General features: G+C 39.3%; 1 protein-coding gene across 1 annotated transcript; it reads right to left on the reverse strand.

Annotated features, from left to right (window-relative positions):
* Window positions 1–298: 298 nt before the first annotated feature.
* On the reverse strand, window positions 299–17,206 carry NAF1 (nuclear assembly factor 1 ribonucleoprotein). The gene is made up of 8 exons (XM_041395854.1): window positions 16,569–17,206; window positions 14,851–14,989; window positions 12,859–12,952; window positions 9,737–9,819; window positions 8,636–8,796; window positions 4,984–5,035; window positions 3,499–3,604; window positions 299–1,005 (listed from the first exon to the last, which is right to left on the reverse strand). The coding sequence occupies exons 1-8, from the start codon at window positions 17,198–17,200 to the stop codon at window positions 587–589; spliced, it is 1,686 nt and encodes a 561-aa protein (XP_041251788.1). The 5' UTR covers window positions 17,201–17,206; the 3' UTR covers window positions 299–586.
* Window positions 17,207–21,937: the final 4,731 nt, after the last annotated feature.

The raw sequence follows: 21,937 nt of genomic DNA on the forward strand, positions 1-21,937 counted from the left end.
AAAAAGAATCATCCAGATGTAGTCTTTTAGTTAATATGAAATTAGTGAAGTACTGAAAGCTGGGTAGTGGTTTATGCCTTATACACAGTGAAAAACCTAGCTCAAAATTTAGATGTCAGATTTTCAGTTCCCATGTAGGTTTCAAAATCTGCAGAAATTGAGAAAAATGTTTTCGCATAGCAATACACCATAATTCTAAAAATATTATAATACTGTCTCTGTGAAATACCCTCATTGCTACTTAACAGTAGTTATATAAACTCTTACTTTTATTACAAAACAGATTTCCACCACTACATACCAATCTCCAAAAAGCTTTTATTTATCATCTTAAGGTAGCAGATATTATAAAAATAAACTATTACTCAATATTCAGTTATTTTTATCATATACATTTCTTTTTGGAAACAGAAAACACACATGAAAAAAAAATAATTTCCTACAGATGTCCCACAAAGCACAATACTCTGCATTCGTTCTACCTCTGCAGTAAAAGAAAGCATCTCCAAAATACGGGAATGCAGTCCTGACAGGATGTTCTTTCTCCCTGTAAACTGCAGTGCTCTACATGGGCCCGCACGGAATCTCATAAGCGCCTGAAGTGAGGAGGATGGCTGTCTGGAGGAGGTGGCGGTGGTGGTGGCGGTGGTGGTGGCAGAAATGAGTAGGATGAATTGTACATGTTTGAGCCTGTCCACATCGCATTCATATTTGAAGGCGGAGGCTGGAATTGATGCCAATCATTGGCATAACCAAAATCTGGAGGAGGAAAGGCATACTGCTGCATCACTGGATTTTCTCTTCTGTGAGGTGGTGGAAACACTGGTGGCTCCTGGCGTATCTTCCAGTCTGAAAAGAACGGTGGTGGTCTTACTTGTGGTCTGAAAAACCCTCGAGGGCCAGATGGAGGAGGAAGCAGATCCCTGGAGAACCCTCTGCCACGGTATCCCCTTGAGTAACTTGAAGCAGGCTGTTGCAGTGAGTGATGAAGTTCTTTATTCTCACCTAACGAATAAACAAATATAAGAACCACCCCAAACACAGCCGTAATATTATTTTGGAAAGATCAGGTTTAGTCTTCACAAATCTTTGAAGCTGAAGTCAATGAAATTTGTAAAGCAATCTTATCAACAAATAATGCTGGCAACTAATACATGAAGAATAAAATAGTAACAGCAAATCTAGTTTAGTAACTAATGTTGATTGATAGGAGTAATAGAAAAAGGATGATCCTGAGAGTTGCAAACTCAGTCTTTAAAAAAGAAATTTCATCTTCTTTCCCTCCAGACTTTTCATTTGTATAAATGGATCTCAGGAACACACAAATTTTAAGTATTTTGGAAGCTTTTAAAACAAGATTTTAGAATAACACATTTTAAAACTAAAGATAAATCAACACTGCATTATACTGAAGGGGTATCCAGCTTTCAGACCCAATTTGGTATAACAGCATAGACACAAGACACAAGAAATTACTCAAGCTCACAATAATAAAATTAACTTACTCTATCAGAAAAAGGACAGTCTCTACCTCTAGCCAATTAGCTCTCAGCATTCATCTTTCTAAGACAAATTCTTCCTTGTACAACTCACTCCAAGCATATATTTAATGCTTATAACAAATATACTGCCCCTTTATATTATATAAATATCATCGCAGATTTACTGGGATTAGGACTATAAAGTGAAAAGCACTGAAATATGCTCCAAAGAGTTGTTAAGATATTCAAAAAGCTGCAGAACTTAAACCCTCAGAAGGATTTTATGGCTGGGAGCAACAAGGTATTCAGGAATATAACACTGCATAAAATCACTGAAATTTAAAAACTTGCGTGAACCTCATCCTTGGTACTAGACTAAATAGCTTTTCAAAGGTTTTTAAGTCTGGAATGGTAGCTGGATACCAGAACTTCTACTCATTTTCATGGGGGATTAGGAGTTAAGATTCCATTTGTATAAGCAGGCCTCTTGGAAGCACTGAAGTACTTGAGTAAGTATTTTTGTTCTTTCATCAAATACTGTAATGAGACAATTTTAATACACTCATGTAAGTCTTAATCTGAGACCAACTTTGTGCCTCAATTTGTGACATATCATTGCTGTTGAATTCTACAGCCAAAACAAACTGCACACAATTTCAATCTGTGCCATATTATTTACAAAAAACCCACAGCAAATCTAAACCTATCTTCCTTGACAGAGTGCAGCAGTTCCTCCTGCTATGTTCTCAGTCATGGAACACAGTAACACCCAGTAACAGCCTCAGGAAGCCCTAGGCAAAGGCAGGTCTGCAATAAGCTGGCAGAACAAGGATGTGGTGAAAAACACACATATGCTGGATTAACAGTAAAAAATAACCATCAGTAATGAAGAGAAAGTGCAGCACAATTCAGATCCATCTATTAAGGGAAAACAACCTGTCAAAATCATAGGGCAAAAGCCAGTCCAAGAAAGACTGTGGCTTTTATTTGATTGATACAACGAAGGATTGTACTGCACAAAAAGTATTAAAGGACAGCTACTGATCTCCCAGATCAAGAGAAAAGGGTTTCAGCAGGGCACAATGCATATTAGCTTTACAAAGGAAGAGCAGCAAACTCACAGGAGTCTGTCTGAGAAATTCAATGGGGGAAGCACCATGCTGCAGACAGCTGAAGCAATCTGGTAAGTAAGCTGCAGAAGAAGGTAAGGAGCGAAAGTAGTATTTAAGGGGAGAGATATAAAAAGCATGCACCCAAAGCAGACCAGTGAGAACAGAAAAAGAGGAATGCAATATGAATTATTCAACTAAAATGGCAATCAAAAATCAAAGTTCTGTCAGTAGAGAGGCATGAGAGAAGAGAAAATTTCGTTATGGTAAACAGAGCACAGCTGCAAGCATGCACCTGGAACAGACACAACAACAGCAGGAGAAAGGAGAGTAAAGAAGGCTATTCATACTATGAAAATCTATACACAGTTTTGTTCATCTAATGACTGCATTAGGTAAACACAACGGTTCTCAGCAGGCTACAAAATTAAGAGTAATTTAGAAGAGTATCTGTATGTCATGGGTGAGGAAGAGCTTCCTTTTAGACAGAGGAGTAAATTCTCCCTTTAAGACCTGTATCTCCTCCCTTGATTGCAAAGAAGTGGATTTCCAAAAACTGCACATGGCCTTCCTCTGTTTTCTCCCAGCACTCAAAGGCTTTAGCTGAACCCCAACCAAATGGTGGCACCTGTTCAGAATCCTCACCAGCACTGTTCTAAGAGCCTCTGACTTTCCCCTGACAATTGCTCTGCTGCTATACCACTTCCCTTCCACAGGGCTTCCATTTCAACAGAAAAAAATTTTTCTTCTAAAATAATAAGCACAGAATGTAGCCACAAACTCAAATGTAAGTTTAAAAAGTAGAGAATTACTATTAACTGTAGAAAATCTCAATCACTAAGATAGTTATAAATAGGCATTCCTAACTGAGATTAACAGACAAAAGCATTCACATAGCATTCACTCACTTGATGCAAGTGTTTCTGATCTGACTTTCTTCCTTCCTTGATTTTGAGACTTCTTTTTCTTCTGTTTTGCCTCTCTTTCTACTTCATCATCACTGAAATCCAAAACCTGATAAAAAAAAAAAATCAGCTGGCTTATCAGCACAAGAAACTAACACTCCAAAAATTTATAATAACACAATTGACGCATGACTCAGTTATCCTTTCTAATTTTCCTGAAAAGAGCAACATTCCAGTGCTGAACACAAATGTCTGATTGCCTAGATGTTACTAAGAAAAGAAAAGGAGCTGGCTGGTTACTGCCAAGAAAAAGCTTTCAAAGAGTAAATGCAGACAAAGTGAATTAAAAAATGGATTTTTAAAATAAATAAAAATTAACTTGGCAACTAATACATAATTCAGCATTACAACGACATTAAAAAATTTCTACTCTAAAATTGTCACTACACTGGAATTTTCTGCACTATATTTAATAACACTTTCTGTTGAATAGCAATAGCAATGAAATTTTCAGCTTTGAGGAATGTTGTCATTTACAACAGATTCAATGTCCCTGCAATGTTTTCTTCTTGTTACACAAGGTTTTGCTACCTTTTGAATCCTAACTTACATGACTGAGGATAAAACAAAACAGACATATCTTTAAAATACTATGGCAGACACAAGGCTTACAGGAATTTCAGCTGCTTTGTATATGTTTAAAGCAGAAATTGCAAGGAAAAGTGACTTAACTGTTGTGGTGTAAAACAACTCAATAAAACTACCAGCCTTGTGATTCTTACTAATACTCACAAAATGTAGAGCTGAAATGGAGTTAAGGACCACTGGCATTAAGTCATTGAAGAAATATTTATAGATTCTAGAGCAAATGATGTCAATGGTCACAAGGAGCTCCTAATTCTACATGACCCTGTATGACAGCCTTTTTTATGGAAGAAGCCCATCTCCTCTCATGGAACTCTTGTTTTATAACAGCAAACTGTAGGGTAAGCTTACTATGAAGTCATTTAAAGAATGCAACAGAGATTTCAAGTTAACTTTGAAGAGCAGACAGCTTAAATGTCCAAGGAGTGAGTTTACAGAGTACTAGTAAGCCTTTAAAGACAATTGCTTGTGGTTAATTGAAGACAAAGCTGCAGTGAAAGAATGACAGGGACAAAAATTCCCTAGCAGAAGCAAAATTATTGGGGAAGGTAAAAGCACTGCTACCCAAAGTTAAACATTCACGTTGTCAAATATATTCTTGAAGGACTAGAGGAAACAAAGATACACAATTCTGCCAACCGCAAAAAGCAAGCAGAGAGACAGGTAGTACTCTCTGCACTCACTATGAGACCTCTCCAAGGTCCATGATCCTTTCTTTCAATGAAGAGGTACAAGACTTGCCTCCATAAAAAGATAAGCTTGCTAATTACTTGCTCTGCACAGAATATTTTCCACATATGACTTGTGTAAAAACAATAAACAAAAAAACCCCTCTATAGTTACTTCAGGTGGTGGTTCTTGGTCATTCTTCCAAGATGCATCTGAACCTTTTTCCCTGAAAGAAAAAAAACAACACAAAACACAAATTAGACAATCCAGATAAAGGAAGGCTAGCACCTTCTATAAGGTACCAGGTCTCCCAGAACAGGAGCTTCCTCTTTTCAAAGAGTTATTTAGTTTTTAATATTGTTTATGAGCAAACATTAACATATAGGTCAACTCAGGGCTTCACTACTCTTGACAAATCTTCCCACTTCAAGTGATGACTGAACACTTCAGTCAAATATCCTAACACTGAGTTTTAGTCATTATACTCTAAACAAATCCTTTTGAAACTTAATTGCTTTAAACCTGAACTGAGGTAGCTCACTGCAACTTGCTGATGCTAACTGTTGACAACAATCACAAGCATTCTTATTCTTCTGGTTTCAGAACATGTATTCTCAGTTTAAAAGAACCTACTCATTCAGTAGGACACATGAACTCATTCAGCAGGACACAGGCTTTCAGTGTAACTACAGCAAAGTAAATTCAGAACCAGAAGACCCGCAGTGCTTGACTTACAATCTTATTAAGACAATGTTAGCTAGGTAACTAGGTTTCACCTTTTATTTTTTGCAAACGTTAAAATAAATTGCAAGGCAAAAGACATTTAAAGACACAAAAACTCAATTGTCTTGCCTGACAAGCACCAAAATAAATTTGGGTTAGTCTAATTTATTTAACCCACTGCAAAGTCCTTCACTAAAGATCAAGCAATTTCTTTGATTAGCAAAGAATTTGTGAAACACATTTAAATTACACTGTCAGTAGTCTTGAGGTTTTTTCCATGCTGCTCTCAAATTTTATGTGTTTTGGTCTGAAATGTCAAGGTACAATCCTTATCTACGCAGAAAAACTGTATAAAACACTGCAAAACTGAAAATTTTTACTTGCAAAATGGAACCCCACAGCTAAAAACATCTACGTGTTCAGTGTAAAATGCCTTCAGTCACTGCTCCAATAACCAAGAGGTTTCATGTATCCATCAAGTCAGCAACAATCAAGTAGCAGTAACTACAAAAAACTACATAACCATCGGCATCAGCAGCCTGTACTTCAGAGGTGCTTAGTCAGAGCCATGAGAGCACTGGCAAGTCATCTGGAGTTACCTTGTGCCTCAATCCCTAACTATAAAACTGAAGTTCAACCTCTACATGTCCTTTTGAGATTATGAGTAAAAAGGAAGGCAAGGAAGACATTTTCAAGTTCAATTAGAAGAAAACGTTGCAGGGAAGAACGTAAGGACTCTATACAAGTTATTTCTCAGCTGTAGAAAACTCATTTTATTATTATGAACTGAACTGTTTCTTCCTTTCATCTTGTTATTTTGGAGCAACACATGCCTGCCAGAAATACTAGAGCTCACAAGAATTGCCAAGACCTACAGTCACTCAGCAGTATGTAACATCACTGACAGCAAACTTTAAACCATTCAAGGTCAAGAAGCTAATCTCACTGTCCCAAAGCAGCCTTCCTCATTTCAGCAAACAAAAACTGCTTTCATGCTCCAAGGTATTTAGTATCTTCTGCAAAGAACACTATAGTTTCTTTTGACTTGTGAAGTTACATACTGTAAGATCTTGAAGGCTAACCAAAGGTAATTCACAGGAATCATGAAAATACATGAGCTTTTTTAGAACTGGGTTTCAGGCAATACAACACAAACCTATCTTTAGCAACAAATTATTTTGCATTCAGAAAGTTTTACACTACACTTTCACTTATTTTTCTATAAAGTGTAAGGCTTATTCATAGCACTGCAAGTTTGTACAATGCAAGCAGATTGCATTTCAGATTTCAGAAAAAGCTTCAAATTCAGTGTTTCTTTCAGATCTTAATCTTGATTCCTTTTCAAAGAACCATCACAGTTTTGAAACTTTAAGCCTGTAATACTCCACAATCTGGTCTGCACACGGCCAAACTAAGAAAAAGCAGAAAATAAAAACTATTGGTTATGAAATTTGCCATCTACTAAGGTGCAAATGTCTTCTAGTGGATCACTGACAAAGCCTGACTTTTCTACTATTCAGGTCACATTCTTATAGCATTGAAGTGTCTTCATACAGCATTACAGCACAATTCAGAAATCAGAAATTCTTCATCCATTTTTAATGAAACCTATTTGGTGAAAAGGCAGCCTCAATCAATAGCACCAAATGCTTCACACAAGCTTAAGAAACTGGACTGACAGAACTCAGAAATAAATTATTGTTTTAGTGTACTCTAACTTAAGTCACACTACTCATCCTAATCAAGGCAAGAAACAATGTCTGAAGCACTGTTCAGCTGTGCTGGTAAGCCATGGAAGTCTCAAGTATCTTACCCAGGTTTCAGGTTTTTACCACCTAAGACAATGAAGTACTACTAAATGAAAAATGGTTTCCCAAACTATTTCCAAAGCATGAAACAAAGTAAAACACAAGTCTCCCATCTCAGATGCTGAGTACAGCACACAGATATTGATGCAGCAAGCAGATGATTAAAGTCTGTGCACTTTACTGGGCTAAGCAACAAAGTTTAATAGCGCAAATCAAAGACCAGCTGGCATCAAAATGCTGCAGAAAAACAAACAAGCATCAGAGCAAGCAAGTGATCTATTTTGGTACTCACTGAAGGAAAGAAAATATGCTTGTTGCTTGCACAGAAATAAGGAAGTTAAAAAAAAAAAAAAAGATTCCTGCAGGTCTGACTAAAGAAAAGAACTATTCAGTATGAATACTGGCACAGCTGTAATGAAGGCGGGCAATTAACCAACCCCTGAGAACTAATCCTAATAAACAGACACTAAGTCACTTCTATGACAAAAGATATCTAACCTATAGTTATTTCAGATGATTGCTCATCAATAATTAGAACATTAATATCCAGCTGTCATTTATTATGTTTTATTTCTTAGTCTGTATCTTTGAGTACACTTTCCTCTAAATGGCATCAAGTCCTATTTATGCATGCTACTTTCCTCAGTCAGACTTGGATACATAAACACTGCTGAGAAGTTTCTGAACATCATACTACCTTGTCACTCAAATCCCTCCTCTCGTGCAAATTTAGAGGTTAATGTCTATCTAGAATTGTTATCCTCCAATTGCGAAATTTATTGATAATTACATTTCAATTCCAGCCTTATGATATTAAATAAAAGTAGAACTTAATACAAACTTGTTCAGAAGCAAACAAGTTTATTATCAGTTCTGAAACTATGAAGGAATCTAAAGAACAACAAAATCTGGCAAGTGCGTCTTGAAAAACTCTTTTTTTGTACTCAGGAATATGTGTGTCAGAGGGTATGGATGAGGTATGAATGAACTTTTCTAGTTGTGGTATTTTAATTAACAGCAGTATAAAAAGAAAGCAAGCTTAGTATATTAACTAGAATAAGCTAAACTTTAGTAATTACAGCACTTAAAATATTTGCAGTTTACAGCTACTCTTTTTTGTACTCCAAGGCAAAATAGTACTGTCTTGTTATTACAAAATAGTTGAGAATATTTCAAGGAAACAAACAGTGTTTAAGCTTAGTATTAGAGTTTCTCACTGAAGACTCAACTTTAATGCAACATTTTTGCTATATAAGAAAACATTATAAACAGATTAGAAAATAAATCAGACTCACTGTTTTAGTTTTTCTGCAAATATATACTGGGTGAAGTCCTCTACTGATGGAGCAAAATACATGCTATCTTGCACATTAATACCTTTCTCTTTGATATGCTCAGAGCTGTTAAATCTTATCGCATAAAAAGGATGTGAAACAGGACCAAATATCTCAAATATCTGAAAGAAATAAAATTAAAATGCTTAAGCAAACTACAAACAAATTAGTAGTAGCTAATTTCATTGTAGACAATGGTATTTAAGAACTCCAATATATTTTCAAAATGCAGCATTAAATAAAAGTTCCTTTTGCACTTTTTTGTTACTGAATTTTGTTTGACAGTGTACTTCCCCAACTACTGTTTTTTATGATGTGGAACAGTAAGTTCTCATACCCTTAGTAATCCTTCCTTTTATCAAGTCTCTGGTTATCTCTGTCTGTTATGTTTTCAAGTCTTGTAACGCTTGAACAATCTCATAATTTTTTCCTCCAAGTTCATCTTAACAAGATGCCTTTACAACAGTTACTGCTTGTTCCCCAATTCCACGGAGAGCAGACAATCCTGCCATGTTTTACAGAACATCTGCAATTCAGGCTAAGTTTGCTCCACTCACATCTAGCATTTAGAGATATTTCAGTAGTAACCACTGTGGATGATAGCTTTTCTTCTACAGAAAATGGAAGATTCAATACAACGACCCTCTCAGCAAACATTCGTCCCTGACCTTAAATCAGAACAGCACAGCATAGAAGAAAACATTCCCCATTTTTCATAAAACTTCACTCTAACCACTGCCCCCATCTGGCAGTAAAAGAGCACACAGCCTGTTATTCCAAGACATCATACATCTGAAAACACTCTCTTTCTCTCCACAAGCCCTCTCAAACACTGTAAACTCACCAGATATCGTAATTCTGCAAGGATGTAATTAATTCCAGGTTAGGAATTCTTGAGATTAATAAAAACAGATGAATATAGCAAGAGTCAAAGGCACACAGAAAACCTATATATCAAGGAAGCACCATCTTTCATTTAGTAGACTTCAACTCTACTTTCTGGAGCACTAAAGAATACTTACACTTTTACATTAGAATAACAAGCTTTTATTTTACACCCACCTTTCCTACTGCTTGCCGATCTTCTTTAAAAATTATGCTTTCCTCATTTACTGGAGGTAGGCCTCTCAGTGACTCAATTATTACTAAAAATGGAAATAAAAAAATAAATTAGAACTTTATGTTTCAACAGCATGTAGTTAATTGCAGTAAAACTTAAACCACACCACTACTTGTCTACTTCAGTTTGTAGAGCTGCAACAAAATATTCCTGCACAAGTGTAAAAGTACTTATAATCACACACTCCTTCTCCAATGATACATGAGTGCTAATGCTTATATTGTTTACAGAATTATTGCTCTCTGAGGTAAAGAGAGAGAGTCGTAAGAATCACGCAAGAACACAAAAGCTTTCTGGCAGTTCAGTCACAGCAGCAACTGATGGTGTTTATACATGCATATACCCAATCTGTTAAGACATTCTGCAATATAATGCCACAGAAGTCTCATAGTACATTTGGGCCTAACGATGATTGAAATTCTCTACCTGTAAAACAACAGAATGCTCAATTAAGCTTTCTGAATGACTGTCCATCAGCAAATAAAGTCACTCAAGTATATAGTGTCACTCAGACTCCAGAAAAAGCTCAAGATCATCACTGCTAAACTCACATAAAAGGACTTTCAGCAATCAACATGTCACCAAACTAAAAGTTACTGCTACTACCACAACCTGCAAAAAACTTAACGTGCCAAACAAGGAAATTCCACAGGCTTAACAGTTCACTGAATTTCAAGAGAATTTGTGAAATGCCAAACAAGGAAATGAAAATTCCACAGGCTTAACAGTTCACTGAATTTCAAGAGAATTTGTGAAATCAATTTATTTTGTGCCTACCTTTAAGATAAAACATACAATGAAAGTACCCAATGTATTGTTCAAATGTCATGAGAAATATACCTTAGCAAAAAAAAAAAAAAAAAAAAAAAAAAAGACAAAAACCCCCAAACACCTAAACAAAAAAAAAACCCTACACAAAGGGCTTAAAACACCAAAACCTCTCAGATTATGTTCTCAACTTGATTCACCACGCGTAGCTCCCAGCCTGCAGTAGGCTGAGGAAAATATATTCTGAAAACGTACAACGCCCCAGACCCATGAAACTAAGGAGAAACATTACCACTTCCAGCCTATCTGACTTACAGCTTCCCCTACCCCAACCCATCCTAAATTATCAGCTTCTACTCTTGCACGGCCCAAAGTACAGCCCCAGGGAAAATTTCTCATATACACCAAAGCTGTTTGTTTTCCAGGTCCCAACCCACACAGTGAATTTTTCTCTTCTATTTAAGTACCTTGAAGCAAAACACAGCACAAATTTTGTTAAATTCTGATACACTGAGCAGAAGTTCACAGAAAGTACTGTCATTTTGCTTTTAGCTACTGCACAGCAAGCATGAACCTACACTGTTCTAGCCTCAAATTTACCTCACAGGATGAAATATCCACTTACTGCACACTGATGAACTTGGAAGCTTGCTACAGAGAACAGCAGAGATTCTAAGGGACATCAAAGGGACAGAAAAAGAATACTGATTGTTTTGTCAGAATAATATTGGTGGCTTCCAAATGAGAAATCAACTCCCCTCAGATTAGATACAAACCTGGTATACAGAGGTATCAATTTAGTTCAAAAATCAAAACAAAAATCCCCAATTAGCTGGCATCCCTAATATAGCCACAAATCAACTGAAATTGACGCCTGTTTTCAGAAGAACTGAAAAGTAACTAAAATGTGGAAAAAGAAAAGTTATAAAGCAAGGTAGTAAAATCAAGAAAATAACCACAGATGTCCTGGGGTTTATGCCATTCATATAGTTTTTCTTCATTATGATTATTAGCTTGTTTTCTAACTTTCACCAACAAATCTAATTCAACACTTTATACACGTACATAACAAAGTAGGAAGCAGCTTGAAGAATTCACCTACCAGTAAACTGGTATTTGGAAACATTATACTCACCAGTGAGGATTAGAATTAAGGATGGTTTTCAAAACCGCAGTCTTTAAAATAGTTTTGTTTATACCTTCATATTTTAAACCAAAAGTAAGAATAATAGCAAATATGATTCAACTTGTTTTTAAAACTTGTTTTCAAACTACCATTTTAGCTGAAGGCAGCCTTCTTGAAATTTCCATTATTATCAATAGGCAAGAAAGGGCGAAGTGGAAAAGAACCAGAATACTACCTTCCACACTCTCCTCCCAGCTTCCTGCAAATGAATAAAACTAAATCTCACAACAATAAAATGTAGAGGAATTGCCTGTATTACCTGAAGCCTTTTAAAAGACAAATAGCAAAAGTTACATACTTTCTTTTGTACTAAATTCAGCCTAAATACTTTAAAATCAAACTTAAATTTAATTTCTAATTTTCATAAGCAAACTGCCTGGAATGCAGTTCAAGCAGAAGCAACACTTGAAACAGCTTAAATACAAACATATTGTGGATGCTTTAGTAATATGAGCTTCAGCAAAACTTTGATTTCATTTATCAAACACTGAGGTCCCACACAGATCCGAAAAGATCCCTAAATCTCTATGCCTGCAGTTAAGCTTACATCCATTCTGTATCTCAATCCCATTAAGCTCACCCACCTATAAATCATGTTAGTCACACCATCCTCTGACTGCTGACAACGGGCAGCTTTCATTTGCTCAAGGTGCCAGTAGTGGAATGAATAAAGATATAAATAAACAAACAAATAAATAAATAAACTTGCACTGCTGAGACACAAGTCTATTTCCTGCATCCGTGCTTTCAGCTTCTATATATTCAGGGATTATTCAAAAGTAGCACCTATGACTGGAAGATTTTCTTAAAATACTTAAATACACTAACTATGGGCAGTGTCAATATAAAAACCGTAATACACAGTAGAAAAAAAGGGTTATGAATTAAAAAAATTAAACATGGAAGTCACATAGAAACACATACATATAAGCCAAATAAAAGGTAACTCAACACAAACGTCATCTTTTAGTTCAAATTCCAATTCAGCAACCTGCTACCCCCAGAAATGGGACACCGCAGGACTGACACTTAGAAGGAACAGCTAGGAACACAATTCATGCAGAGATATAAAGAAATTATAACAATGCAAAGCAAACATATCTTGCCTACCTAGCTGCTCAACGACACTGGAAACTGTCCCAAAGAGCTTCAGTTCAACATTATCTGGAAGAATTATTGATAAGTCTTCAACAGGAGGCAATTTCTGCAAACATCAAGTCAATGTTTAGAATATTATATCACACAAAGGCACTTACCACTTTGTCACTGCAGAAATTTGACAGTTTGGAAAAATCCCCTGGCATTTTGAAGACTTATTTTTAAAAAATCTAGTTTGATTTGCCTCTTTCACAATCATCCTACATGAACTCATCTTGGGGGACCACCACTTCTGAGGCAATCTCTCCTACAGAGACACTGCTCTACATATTTCCTTCACAACCACGGCAGAAGCCAGCTTTATTTAAAAGAAGAAAGCCAACAACTGACAGGCATTTCATCCAAGCTTGATATACAACACAATAATTAAACAATCAGAAATCAAAAAATAAAACCACTTGCAACAACATTCAATGCATGCTAGAAGAAAAACGTACACTCCAAGAGGCAATATAGCATAAACTACACCAGATGTGTACCATCTGATTTAACAAAATGGAGTCTGTCCATTTATATCATGACTTGGATCATTATAGAAGATGTAAACATCACAACAACCTATACAAAGAGAATTATTTTTAGCTGAAAGTTGCATTTGGTAGTAGACACCAGAGAGAACACAAAAAGCCAAACTTCAGATACAAAAATGAGTACTACACAATATTCAAATTAGGCTTTTGCCCATATAAGGATCAAAACCTACTATCAAAGACTGATTAACACCAAGTTCATAATCTACCTCCAATTTACCCCCAAACTAAGATTTCTATGTATATACTATGCTGCTACAAATTCAGTAAAGACTTTATGAAATACAAGGCAACTAGAATAAGCATTATCTTCGAATTCAACACCCTGACCTTAGCACTGAACTGCACTTTTAAAGACCACAACTCAAAATAAAATCCCACACAACCAGAAGAATCTTATCTCAGTTTATCAACATCTCACCCGATAATCTTCACTCTTAACAAAAGTGTTTGGCAAAGGCTTAGAGAGCAATGCAAAGAACAAAAAGGCCGAGACCTTCCCAAATACTGTACCACTAAACACAACCATAAATTCAGATAAAAACACCATCTACACCATCCATCTTCTACTGGCCAGTGATTTTTCCAATATTAAATCAAATTCACTGCTAAGACTTAACTGAGTCACTTTTGTAAGAGAATTCAAAGGCCAAAGACAAGCAGGAAGGTAACATTCTGATCCTGTATTTCAAAATGGTACTTTCTGCCACACTGTATACAGTATCTGCCAATCCTTGTTTCAAAGCAAGAGATTTTTGAAACAGTTCCACTAACACTCCTTAATACATGTACCCTGAAAAACATGACTTTCTATGTTATTAACTGTGGCAGGTTTCACTGCACAAAAGTCAATTTTCTTCAGTGGCTGTTACAGGGTTGCGTTTTGGATCTGTGCTGGAAACACTGCTGACAATACAGAGATGTTTTTATTATTGCTGAGCAGGGCTTAGACAGAGCCAAGGCCTTTTCTGCCTTTCATGCCACCCCACCAGTGAGGAGGTGCAAAAGGAGTCGGGAGGGGCACAGCCAGCACAGGTGACCTGCACAGACCAAAGGAACATTCCACACCACGTAACATCATGTTCAGCATACAGTGCAGGGTGAAAAAGGAGAACAAGGGACATTTCCAGGGATGATGTTTGTATGTCCAAGCAACAGTTACACACGGAGCCCAGCTTTGCTGGGGATGGTAGAACACCTGCCTGTCCTGGAAAGCGGCAAATTAATTTTTGGGTTTGCTTTGCTAGTGTGGGTGGCTTTTGCTTTACCTACTAAACTGTGTCTAGTTCAGCCTTGGAGCTCCTCTTTTATATTCTGATTCTATCCCCATCTTGACACAGGAGGACTGACTTAAAATACAAATTTTTAGCTGGGTTAGTAGGAAAGGGTTTAAAAAATACTGCACTGTACTTACATCAATAGGCAACTCATCCTTTGTCCTAAGACAGTAAGATCTGTTATCCTTCTCATTTGGATGCCCATCTTCATCAGATACTGCTGAAGATGAAGATGAAGAGAAGAGTGTAGATGATGAACTATCTGAATCTGTATCACTGAATAAAAAAGCAAACATGAGAGTTACAATACTGCCTTCTCACAGTTACCGTTCTTGTAAAATCCCAACATTAGCATAACACTGAGTGAAAGTCAAGAAAATACTTATTCCAAGCAATGCATCTTGCACCAGGAAGGGGGGAAAAATCAAATTTTTGTAAATAAATGGATTCGTTTTGTAATTCATGTCCTGTCCAAATCCCCTGGTAAATATTCACAGAGTAATTCAGTATTTCTCACTGTCACATGTGCAAGAGATGTTTATTGTCCTAGACTCTTAATATTTCAAGTAAAGAGTGGAGTAAGAAACCAGTCCTTATTCATGTTAACATGTTCGTTTTAACAAAGGTCCAAGTTCTTCAAGGGCTAGTGGAAGAAAAAAATGTGGAGCAATTCATCCTAGTAACTGAAGAAACACAATACAAACCTTACACAAAAAGTACACTGACATAAGCCAACTTTTGCAAAATAACCTTTCTTACCTGAAGGAAAAAAAACCCACTCCATTCTAGATTCCTGTAATACCAGTCTCATTCCCAAATAAATGGATGGCTTTCTGTTGCTCCTAATTCCAACAAATGCCAATAGTAATGACAAGAAATAAGAGCACCTCTCCAAATAAACCTTTTGAAAAGGTCCAATATAGACTTCTTGGAACAACATCAATATAGCAGAAAGACAAAAAAAAGCCAGACTAAAAGACTGATCAGTGGAGGGAGTTAGAGAAAAAACAAAATAAAGACTGAGATACATGGAAGACAGATAAGTTATGAAAATTTCATCTGTAGGGTTCATCAGCACAACAGATTTTGGAGGTAAAAAACACTAGACAAAGGAGAACTCCCTGGAATTTCACTCATGATACTCGAGGAAAACTTTGAACCAACAAAAGTACTTCTGAAGTCAAACTTGAATCAATTAACTGTTAATGAAGCTTTGTATCTTTAAGAGGAGATTCTCAGACTTCACTTTAGCCTCCTCTAGTCAAAAGAAGCACATAGCCATCCTGCTCCATGGGCCAAATAACAAAACACAAGACTTACTGCAACAACGAAAGCGTGCAGACTTTTAACACTGCAAGAGAGCCCACATTTAACCAGCTAGCTTTCACCAACTACACTGAACATCAGAGCACAGATGCAGCAAGTAGAAGATGGAACCATGAAAAAAGGGAAAAAAAAAAAAAAAGTTGAGAATGACATCAGAGCACGTGGTATGCTGGGCAGACTTCCCACCTTGTAGGACTCTACATTCAGGATTTTCAGCAGTAACACCGCCGGTGGGGCGGCCCACGCTCTCCAGGCCACAAACACCCAACTCATGCTTTCGTTAAATCCTACACCTTTACAGCACTGTTCTGGAGACTTAATTTAACAGACCCCTAGCAAACTGTAACTGAAAATTACACCTTGGATGGGAAGGAACAAGCTCCAGAGGGTGAAACACCGAGCGGGGGGAAGCGGCGGGCAGGCACACGGGGCTCTCGGGCGCTCAGCCACAGCACCAGCAGCCCGCGCCGCCGCCCGAGGCCTCGGTGAGCAAGGGACGACCCGAGGGGAGCGCCGGGGCTGAACCCACCTGTCCGAGTCCGACGAGGACACGTCGGCAGCGGGAGAGCGGGGCCAGGCTGGCGGCGGCGAGCGCCGCGGTCCCACGGCTGGGGGCAGAGGGGCCTGGGCTTCCCCACCGCCCTCCCTCGGCACCATCCCCTGGTCGGCCGCCCGCTGCCCGCCCGGCCCCACGGCCAGGCTCTCCATCTGCTCCACCACTTCCTGCTGCCCACTCGGCTCCACGGCCAGGCTCTCCAGCTGCTCGCCCGACCCCACGGCCAGGCTCTCCAACTGCTCCACCACCTCTCGCTGCCCGCCTGGCCCCAAGGCCGGTTTCTCCAGCTGCTCCACCACCTCCAGCTGCCCGCCAGGCCCCACGGCCGGGCTCTCCCACTGCTCCACGACTTTCCGCTGCCCGTCCGGTCCCACGGCCGGGCTCTCCAGCTGATCCATCACCTCTCGCTGGCCCCCCAGCTCCACGGCCGGGCTCTCCAGCTGATCCACCATATCCCGCTCCCCTCTCAGTCCCACGGCCGAATTCTCCAGCTGCTTCACCACCTCTAGCTGTCCGCCCGGCTCCACGGCCAGGTTCTCCAACTGCTCCACCACTTCCCAGTGCCCTCCCGGTCCCACGGCCGGGCTCTCCAGCTGTCCCTCCATTCCCGCGCCACGCGGCCAGCGGCACCGCCCCCGGCGCGCGCCACTTCCGGCCGCCACGAGCCTCCCCCGGGCGCGTGCGCCGAAGCGAGGGGGGGGCCGGGAGAGGGGCGGGAGCGGCCATGGGGGATGAGGGCGCGGCCATGGAGGGTCAGGGCACCGCCCTGGGGGATAAGGGCACGGCACAGCGCCGGGACAGCTTGGGGTGGAGTGAATCCTGCACCCGGGTTTGGTGTCTGTGGGCCCTGCTTAAACCACAAAGCTAAAGCTTATGGCTGCTCTAGCTGAGGACCTGTTGGGAGGGAGTAGTTTTTCTATTTTATAAATGTGCTGACAACACACAGTCATGTAATTAAAACTAAAAAAAAAAAAAAAAAAAAAATTAAAGAAAAGCTGTATAATATCAAATTGCTGTACTAATAGAAATTTGTATCACTCTGACATAGTGATTCCATAGTGATAGTGACTGTATAAAAATGCCAAGCTCTCCAAAATATAAGTGTCTGTGTTCTGCATTTGCCATAAATATTTACGGTTTTGGAGCTTGAGGTTGTTAGTGGTGTCTGTCTCGCACAACTCGGTGGGGATGGGGAAGGACCCTTGGCATGGCAGGATGTGGCACACGCGGTGTCCCTGACCCATGGGAGAGAACAGACTCGAGTCCCCCCTGACCACTCTGCGTACTTGGTGTCACACAGATACAGCTTTCCCTCACGAGGGTAACATAGCAGAAAAAGCGCCGTGCTTTCTTTTTAAAGCAATGTATGCATTGGAAATGCCAGAAGATGTTCTAAAGACACACAGCATCAGGAGGTCACTGTTAGCATGACAAGTCCCTTTAACCCAGCCTCCAAACTGTAGTTTTACAACTGTGTTCCTGGGCCAATGCTGTGTGTCCCTGAGCACATCACACTGTCCCTTGGACAGGATTCCAAATGGTCTTCATTACCGGGCAACAGAGTACAGCATAGGCCTGAGGAGGTTAAGTAGATAAAAATAGATAAATACTTGAAAAAGTTGCATGTGATAATGCTGGAATTGCCAGAGAGGACTGGGACTTGAATATCTGATGAGAGCAGAGAGTAGTACCTTCCCCTCCAGCTCTGAGAGAACTGTGTGCCCCACAGCTCAAATGACACCCAAAACATTTTATTCTTGTCCAGCATGGCAAGGCTACATTGAGCCCACTGTCACAAGAGTGCTTCACTAGTACCTCACACAGGCTAAAGGGAGCCTCTGATGGCAGAGGATTAATTCTCTGGTTGTTCCACTCTCCATTACGACACAGCAGATGCAACCAGTACAATTTTATTTATTAGGAAAGCCATACAGGTCCAAATTTGTATATCATTTAATTCATCTTTTTTCAGTTTAATTAAATTGGAGAACCAATTTAATTCAGTACCTTTTTCAGTTGTCTACAATTACGTATAGGTCAAGCAGAACTGGTGTGTTATGGACATTTGACAGTTTTGCACTGTCATAAGCCAGGAGCCTGTATGGGTTGTGTAAACAGCAGCAGTGAACTCTCACTGCACAATTACTCAGAACACCTAGGGCAGGAATCATCTCCACCTTCAGTGACAGCACTGGGATCCTGAGAAGAGGGTGCGTGGGAAGCATGTTCTGAATATTACTGACCTGTACTGCGAGCTCTTTAACAAAAGAGATCTTTAGAAAATCATGCAATTAAATGTCAACAACAATTAGTTGTCAATTGCTTGGAGATTAAATATTGAACAATTATAAAAATGGTTTATGTTGAATCTCATTTTAATCCCTGAGAAAGTGACAGAAATGAAATATGTATCCAATTAAACAATGTACAGATGCAGAATCCCACTAAAATCCAATTCTGCAAAACCAGGTTTCATTTTAAAACTAAGCAAGGACAGTTTATTATTAGTTTTGGAATTTTTTTTAAATTTATTCATTTCTTTTGTCAGATGTATCTGAAATAGACTATAATACAAGATCTGTGATTTCATGTGAAAAAGTTGATCATTGTGACTGAGAAGGGAATCATTTCCCCAAAGCAGATAAAGCCCTTGCATCAGCCAAAACCTTTCTAATAAAAGGTAAACTAATAAATGCCATAATGTAGGATGGAAGTAGTTGAATGAAAATTAATTTTATTTGCTAAACACACATCGCTTATAAGTGTTAAAAGATATTCAGGTCTCTGTGTTGCATTTATATAGGTAAAATTCTTCAGCTGTCTTATGAAGTATGTCTTTCCTGCTTTTTAAGGTATTTTAGTAAGTGTTTTATAGCTTTACTCTGGCACATAGATTGTGTTATGACAGTTTTCTCTGTGTTTGTGCAGATCTGGCAGCATCTTGCAAACAAGGAAGATACTTTATTTCATCTGAATGCTGCCGCTTAGCCCTTAACATATAAAACAGCATTGCTCTTAGAACGAGAATATTGGAAGGCTTGATGCAGAGTAAACATCGTCATCCACTCAGCGAAGGCATGCAGTAAATAATCTGCAGCGTAACAGCATGAGCAAAGAAATGTTCTAGGAAAAGAAACATTTCAGAGATGAGTACTTGAATCACAGTAGCTCCAACGCATGTTTTCAAGGTCTGAGCAGTTAAGAAATGTCAGTGCTGGGACTGGAATCTGACGTCATCTGTCAAGGCTGGGATAAAAGGTACTGAAAGCCCTGTTTTCTGCCTCCAATCCTTCATGAAGCTCTCTGGAGGTGTTGTTTCCTACATTTATTTCTTCATCCTTGCTGCTAAGACAGGTGTACGTAATTGTTCCCATTGCACTTTCAAAGCTAAAGTGATGGCACTCAAACTATTATTACAGCGTTTTACTGCATTTCTGTGGATGCAATAAAGGAGACTGTTGAAAAAAAATAGTGTCATCATGATATCTCTCCTGGACTTGAATGTAGAAAATAGGTTGGAGATTTCAGTGTGCTGCCTATTATTTTGTGGGAGGAAAAGGTATGAATAAGAAAGGAAGTTGTGTTGCTTTATATATTTGAAATATGAAAACAAACACTATTCACTGTGATCTTTATAATTTATATACTTTATGCTTCCGTATGCTAATGACTATACACAGAGCTATCAGCATATCACTGTACTGTAGGCAGTATAAGCAGTTTGTAAGCCAGCTGATATAATATTTTTTGATAGCAATAAAATTTTTAATGCTGTCTCTCATAGGATCCCTCTGGACAAAATGTCCAGCACACTCCTGGATAAACATGTCATACAAAGGATGGGCGACTGGCTCACGAGTTGGGTGCAAATGTTCTTAGTGAATGGCTGACATCAGACTGGCGACCTGTCACTGAAGGGGATCTTCAGGGTTCCGTTGTAGGGTCAGTTCTCTTCAGGGTCTGCATAGAAAACTTGGGCACAGGACTCTGAGGACTCTTAAGTTTGCCCATGATACTAAAACTGGAGAAACCATTGACTCCCTCAAAGTCAGAGAGGTCCTGCAGAGATACAGACAAATTGCCCAGGCTGGGCAATCACCAGCTGTATGAAGTTTAAGGAGCACAAGTTCTGGATTCTCCACCTGGGATAGGAAAACCCTATATGTATGTACAAACTGGGGAACAAGAGGCCAGAGAGCAGCACCATGGAAAGGGGTCTGGTAGTCTGGGTTGATGACAAGTTGAACATGAATCAGCAGTCCCCCGGCAGCCAGGAGGGCCATCAGGCACAGCATCACCAGCCGGGCAAGGGAGGGCATTGTCCCTCTCTGCTCTGAGCTGGTGTGACCTCACCTCGACTGCTGGGGGCAGTATTGGGCCCCACAATATAAGAAGGATATAAAGCAACTGGAGAGTGTCCAAAGGAGAGCAGCGAAGATGGTGGAGAGTCTGGAGGTGAAGCTGTGTGAGGAGCAGCTGAGGCCACTTGGTCTGTTCAGCCTGGGGGAGACTGAGGGGAGAACTCATCATGGTCTACAGCTTCCTCACAAGCAAAAGGCAGAGGGGCAGGTACAGATCGCTTCTCTGTGGTGAGCAGTGACAGGACCCAAGGGAATGGCATGAAGCGGTGTTCCTTAAACCTCAGGAGAGGTTTAGATTGGATATTAGGAAGAGGTTCCTCTCCCTGAGGCTGGTTGGGCACTGGAGCAGGCTGCCCAGGGAAGTGGTCACAGCACCAGCCTGGCAGAGTTTAAGAAGCATTTAGACAATGGTCTCCAGCACATGTGTGACTCTTGGGGTGTCCTGTGCAGGGCCAGAAGTTGGATTCGATGATCCTTGTGGGTTCTTTCCAACTCAGGTTGTTTTGTGATTCTTCAAGACTCTAGAGTGGCATAGAGAAAGAAAGGGAGTTGTACCACAACAACAGGGAAACCGTGAGCTTAAATTAGCAACAGTTTTGAAGCTACTGCTCCGATCCCAGAGCCTTTTTTTTCACTCTTCATCTGAACTATTAGAAGCTAAGGTATTCATGGTCAGGAACAGTGGCAGGGAAAAGAAATCAGATCAATAGAATTTTCTGTATCCCTACTGCTAGTCATATTTCATTCCACCCAGATGAATCAATATTGTAGCTTGCACAGCTGAGATATCTAGTACAGAAATGAGATTAAAATAGCTGCAGTACAGAATGTTTTACTCATTTCAAAGTTTAAAATTATTGTACAGAGTTAAATTACACAAATTTCTTAGCTCTTTCTTCATATAAAGAGTTGGGCGGTTTATAACTAGATGAAAAGAAAAAATAGATTACCTTTTTCTAAGGAATTTTTTCCCCAAAAATA

Source organism: Onychostruthus taczanowskii, unplaced genomic scaffold (assembly GCF_017590055.1).
Source record: "Onychostruthus taczanowskii isolate IOZ18803 unplaced genomic scaffold, ASM1759005v1 scaffold12, whole genome shotgun sequence".
Classification (NCBI taxonomy): Eukaryota; Metazoa; Chordata; class Aves; order Passeriformes; family Passeridae; genus Onychostruthus; species Onychostruthus taczanowskii.

Bases quoted from the DNA above. Each gene is read 5' to 3' on its own strand.
- NAF1 (XM_041395854.1), bottom strand. From the start codon at position 17,200: ATGGAGGGACAGCTGGAGAGCCCGGCCGTGGGACCGGGAGGGCACTGG. The intron at 8,797-9,736 runs GTGGGTGTAAAA...TATTTCTTTCAG, and splicing joins ATCGGCAAGCAGTAGGAAAG to ATATTTGAGATATTTGGTCC. The intron at 3,605-4,983 runs GTAACTATAGAG...TTTTTTTATCAG, and splicing joins ACCAAGAACCACCACCTGAA to GTTTTGGATTTCAGTGATGA.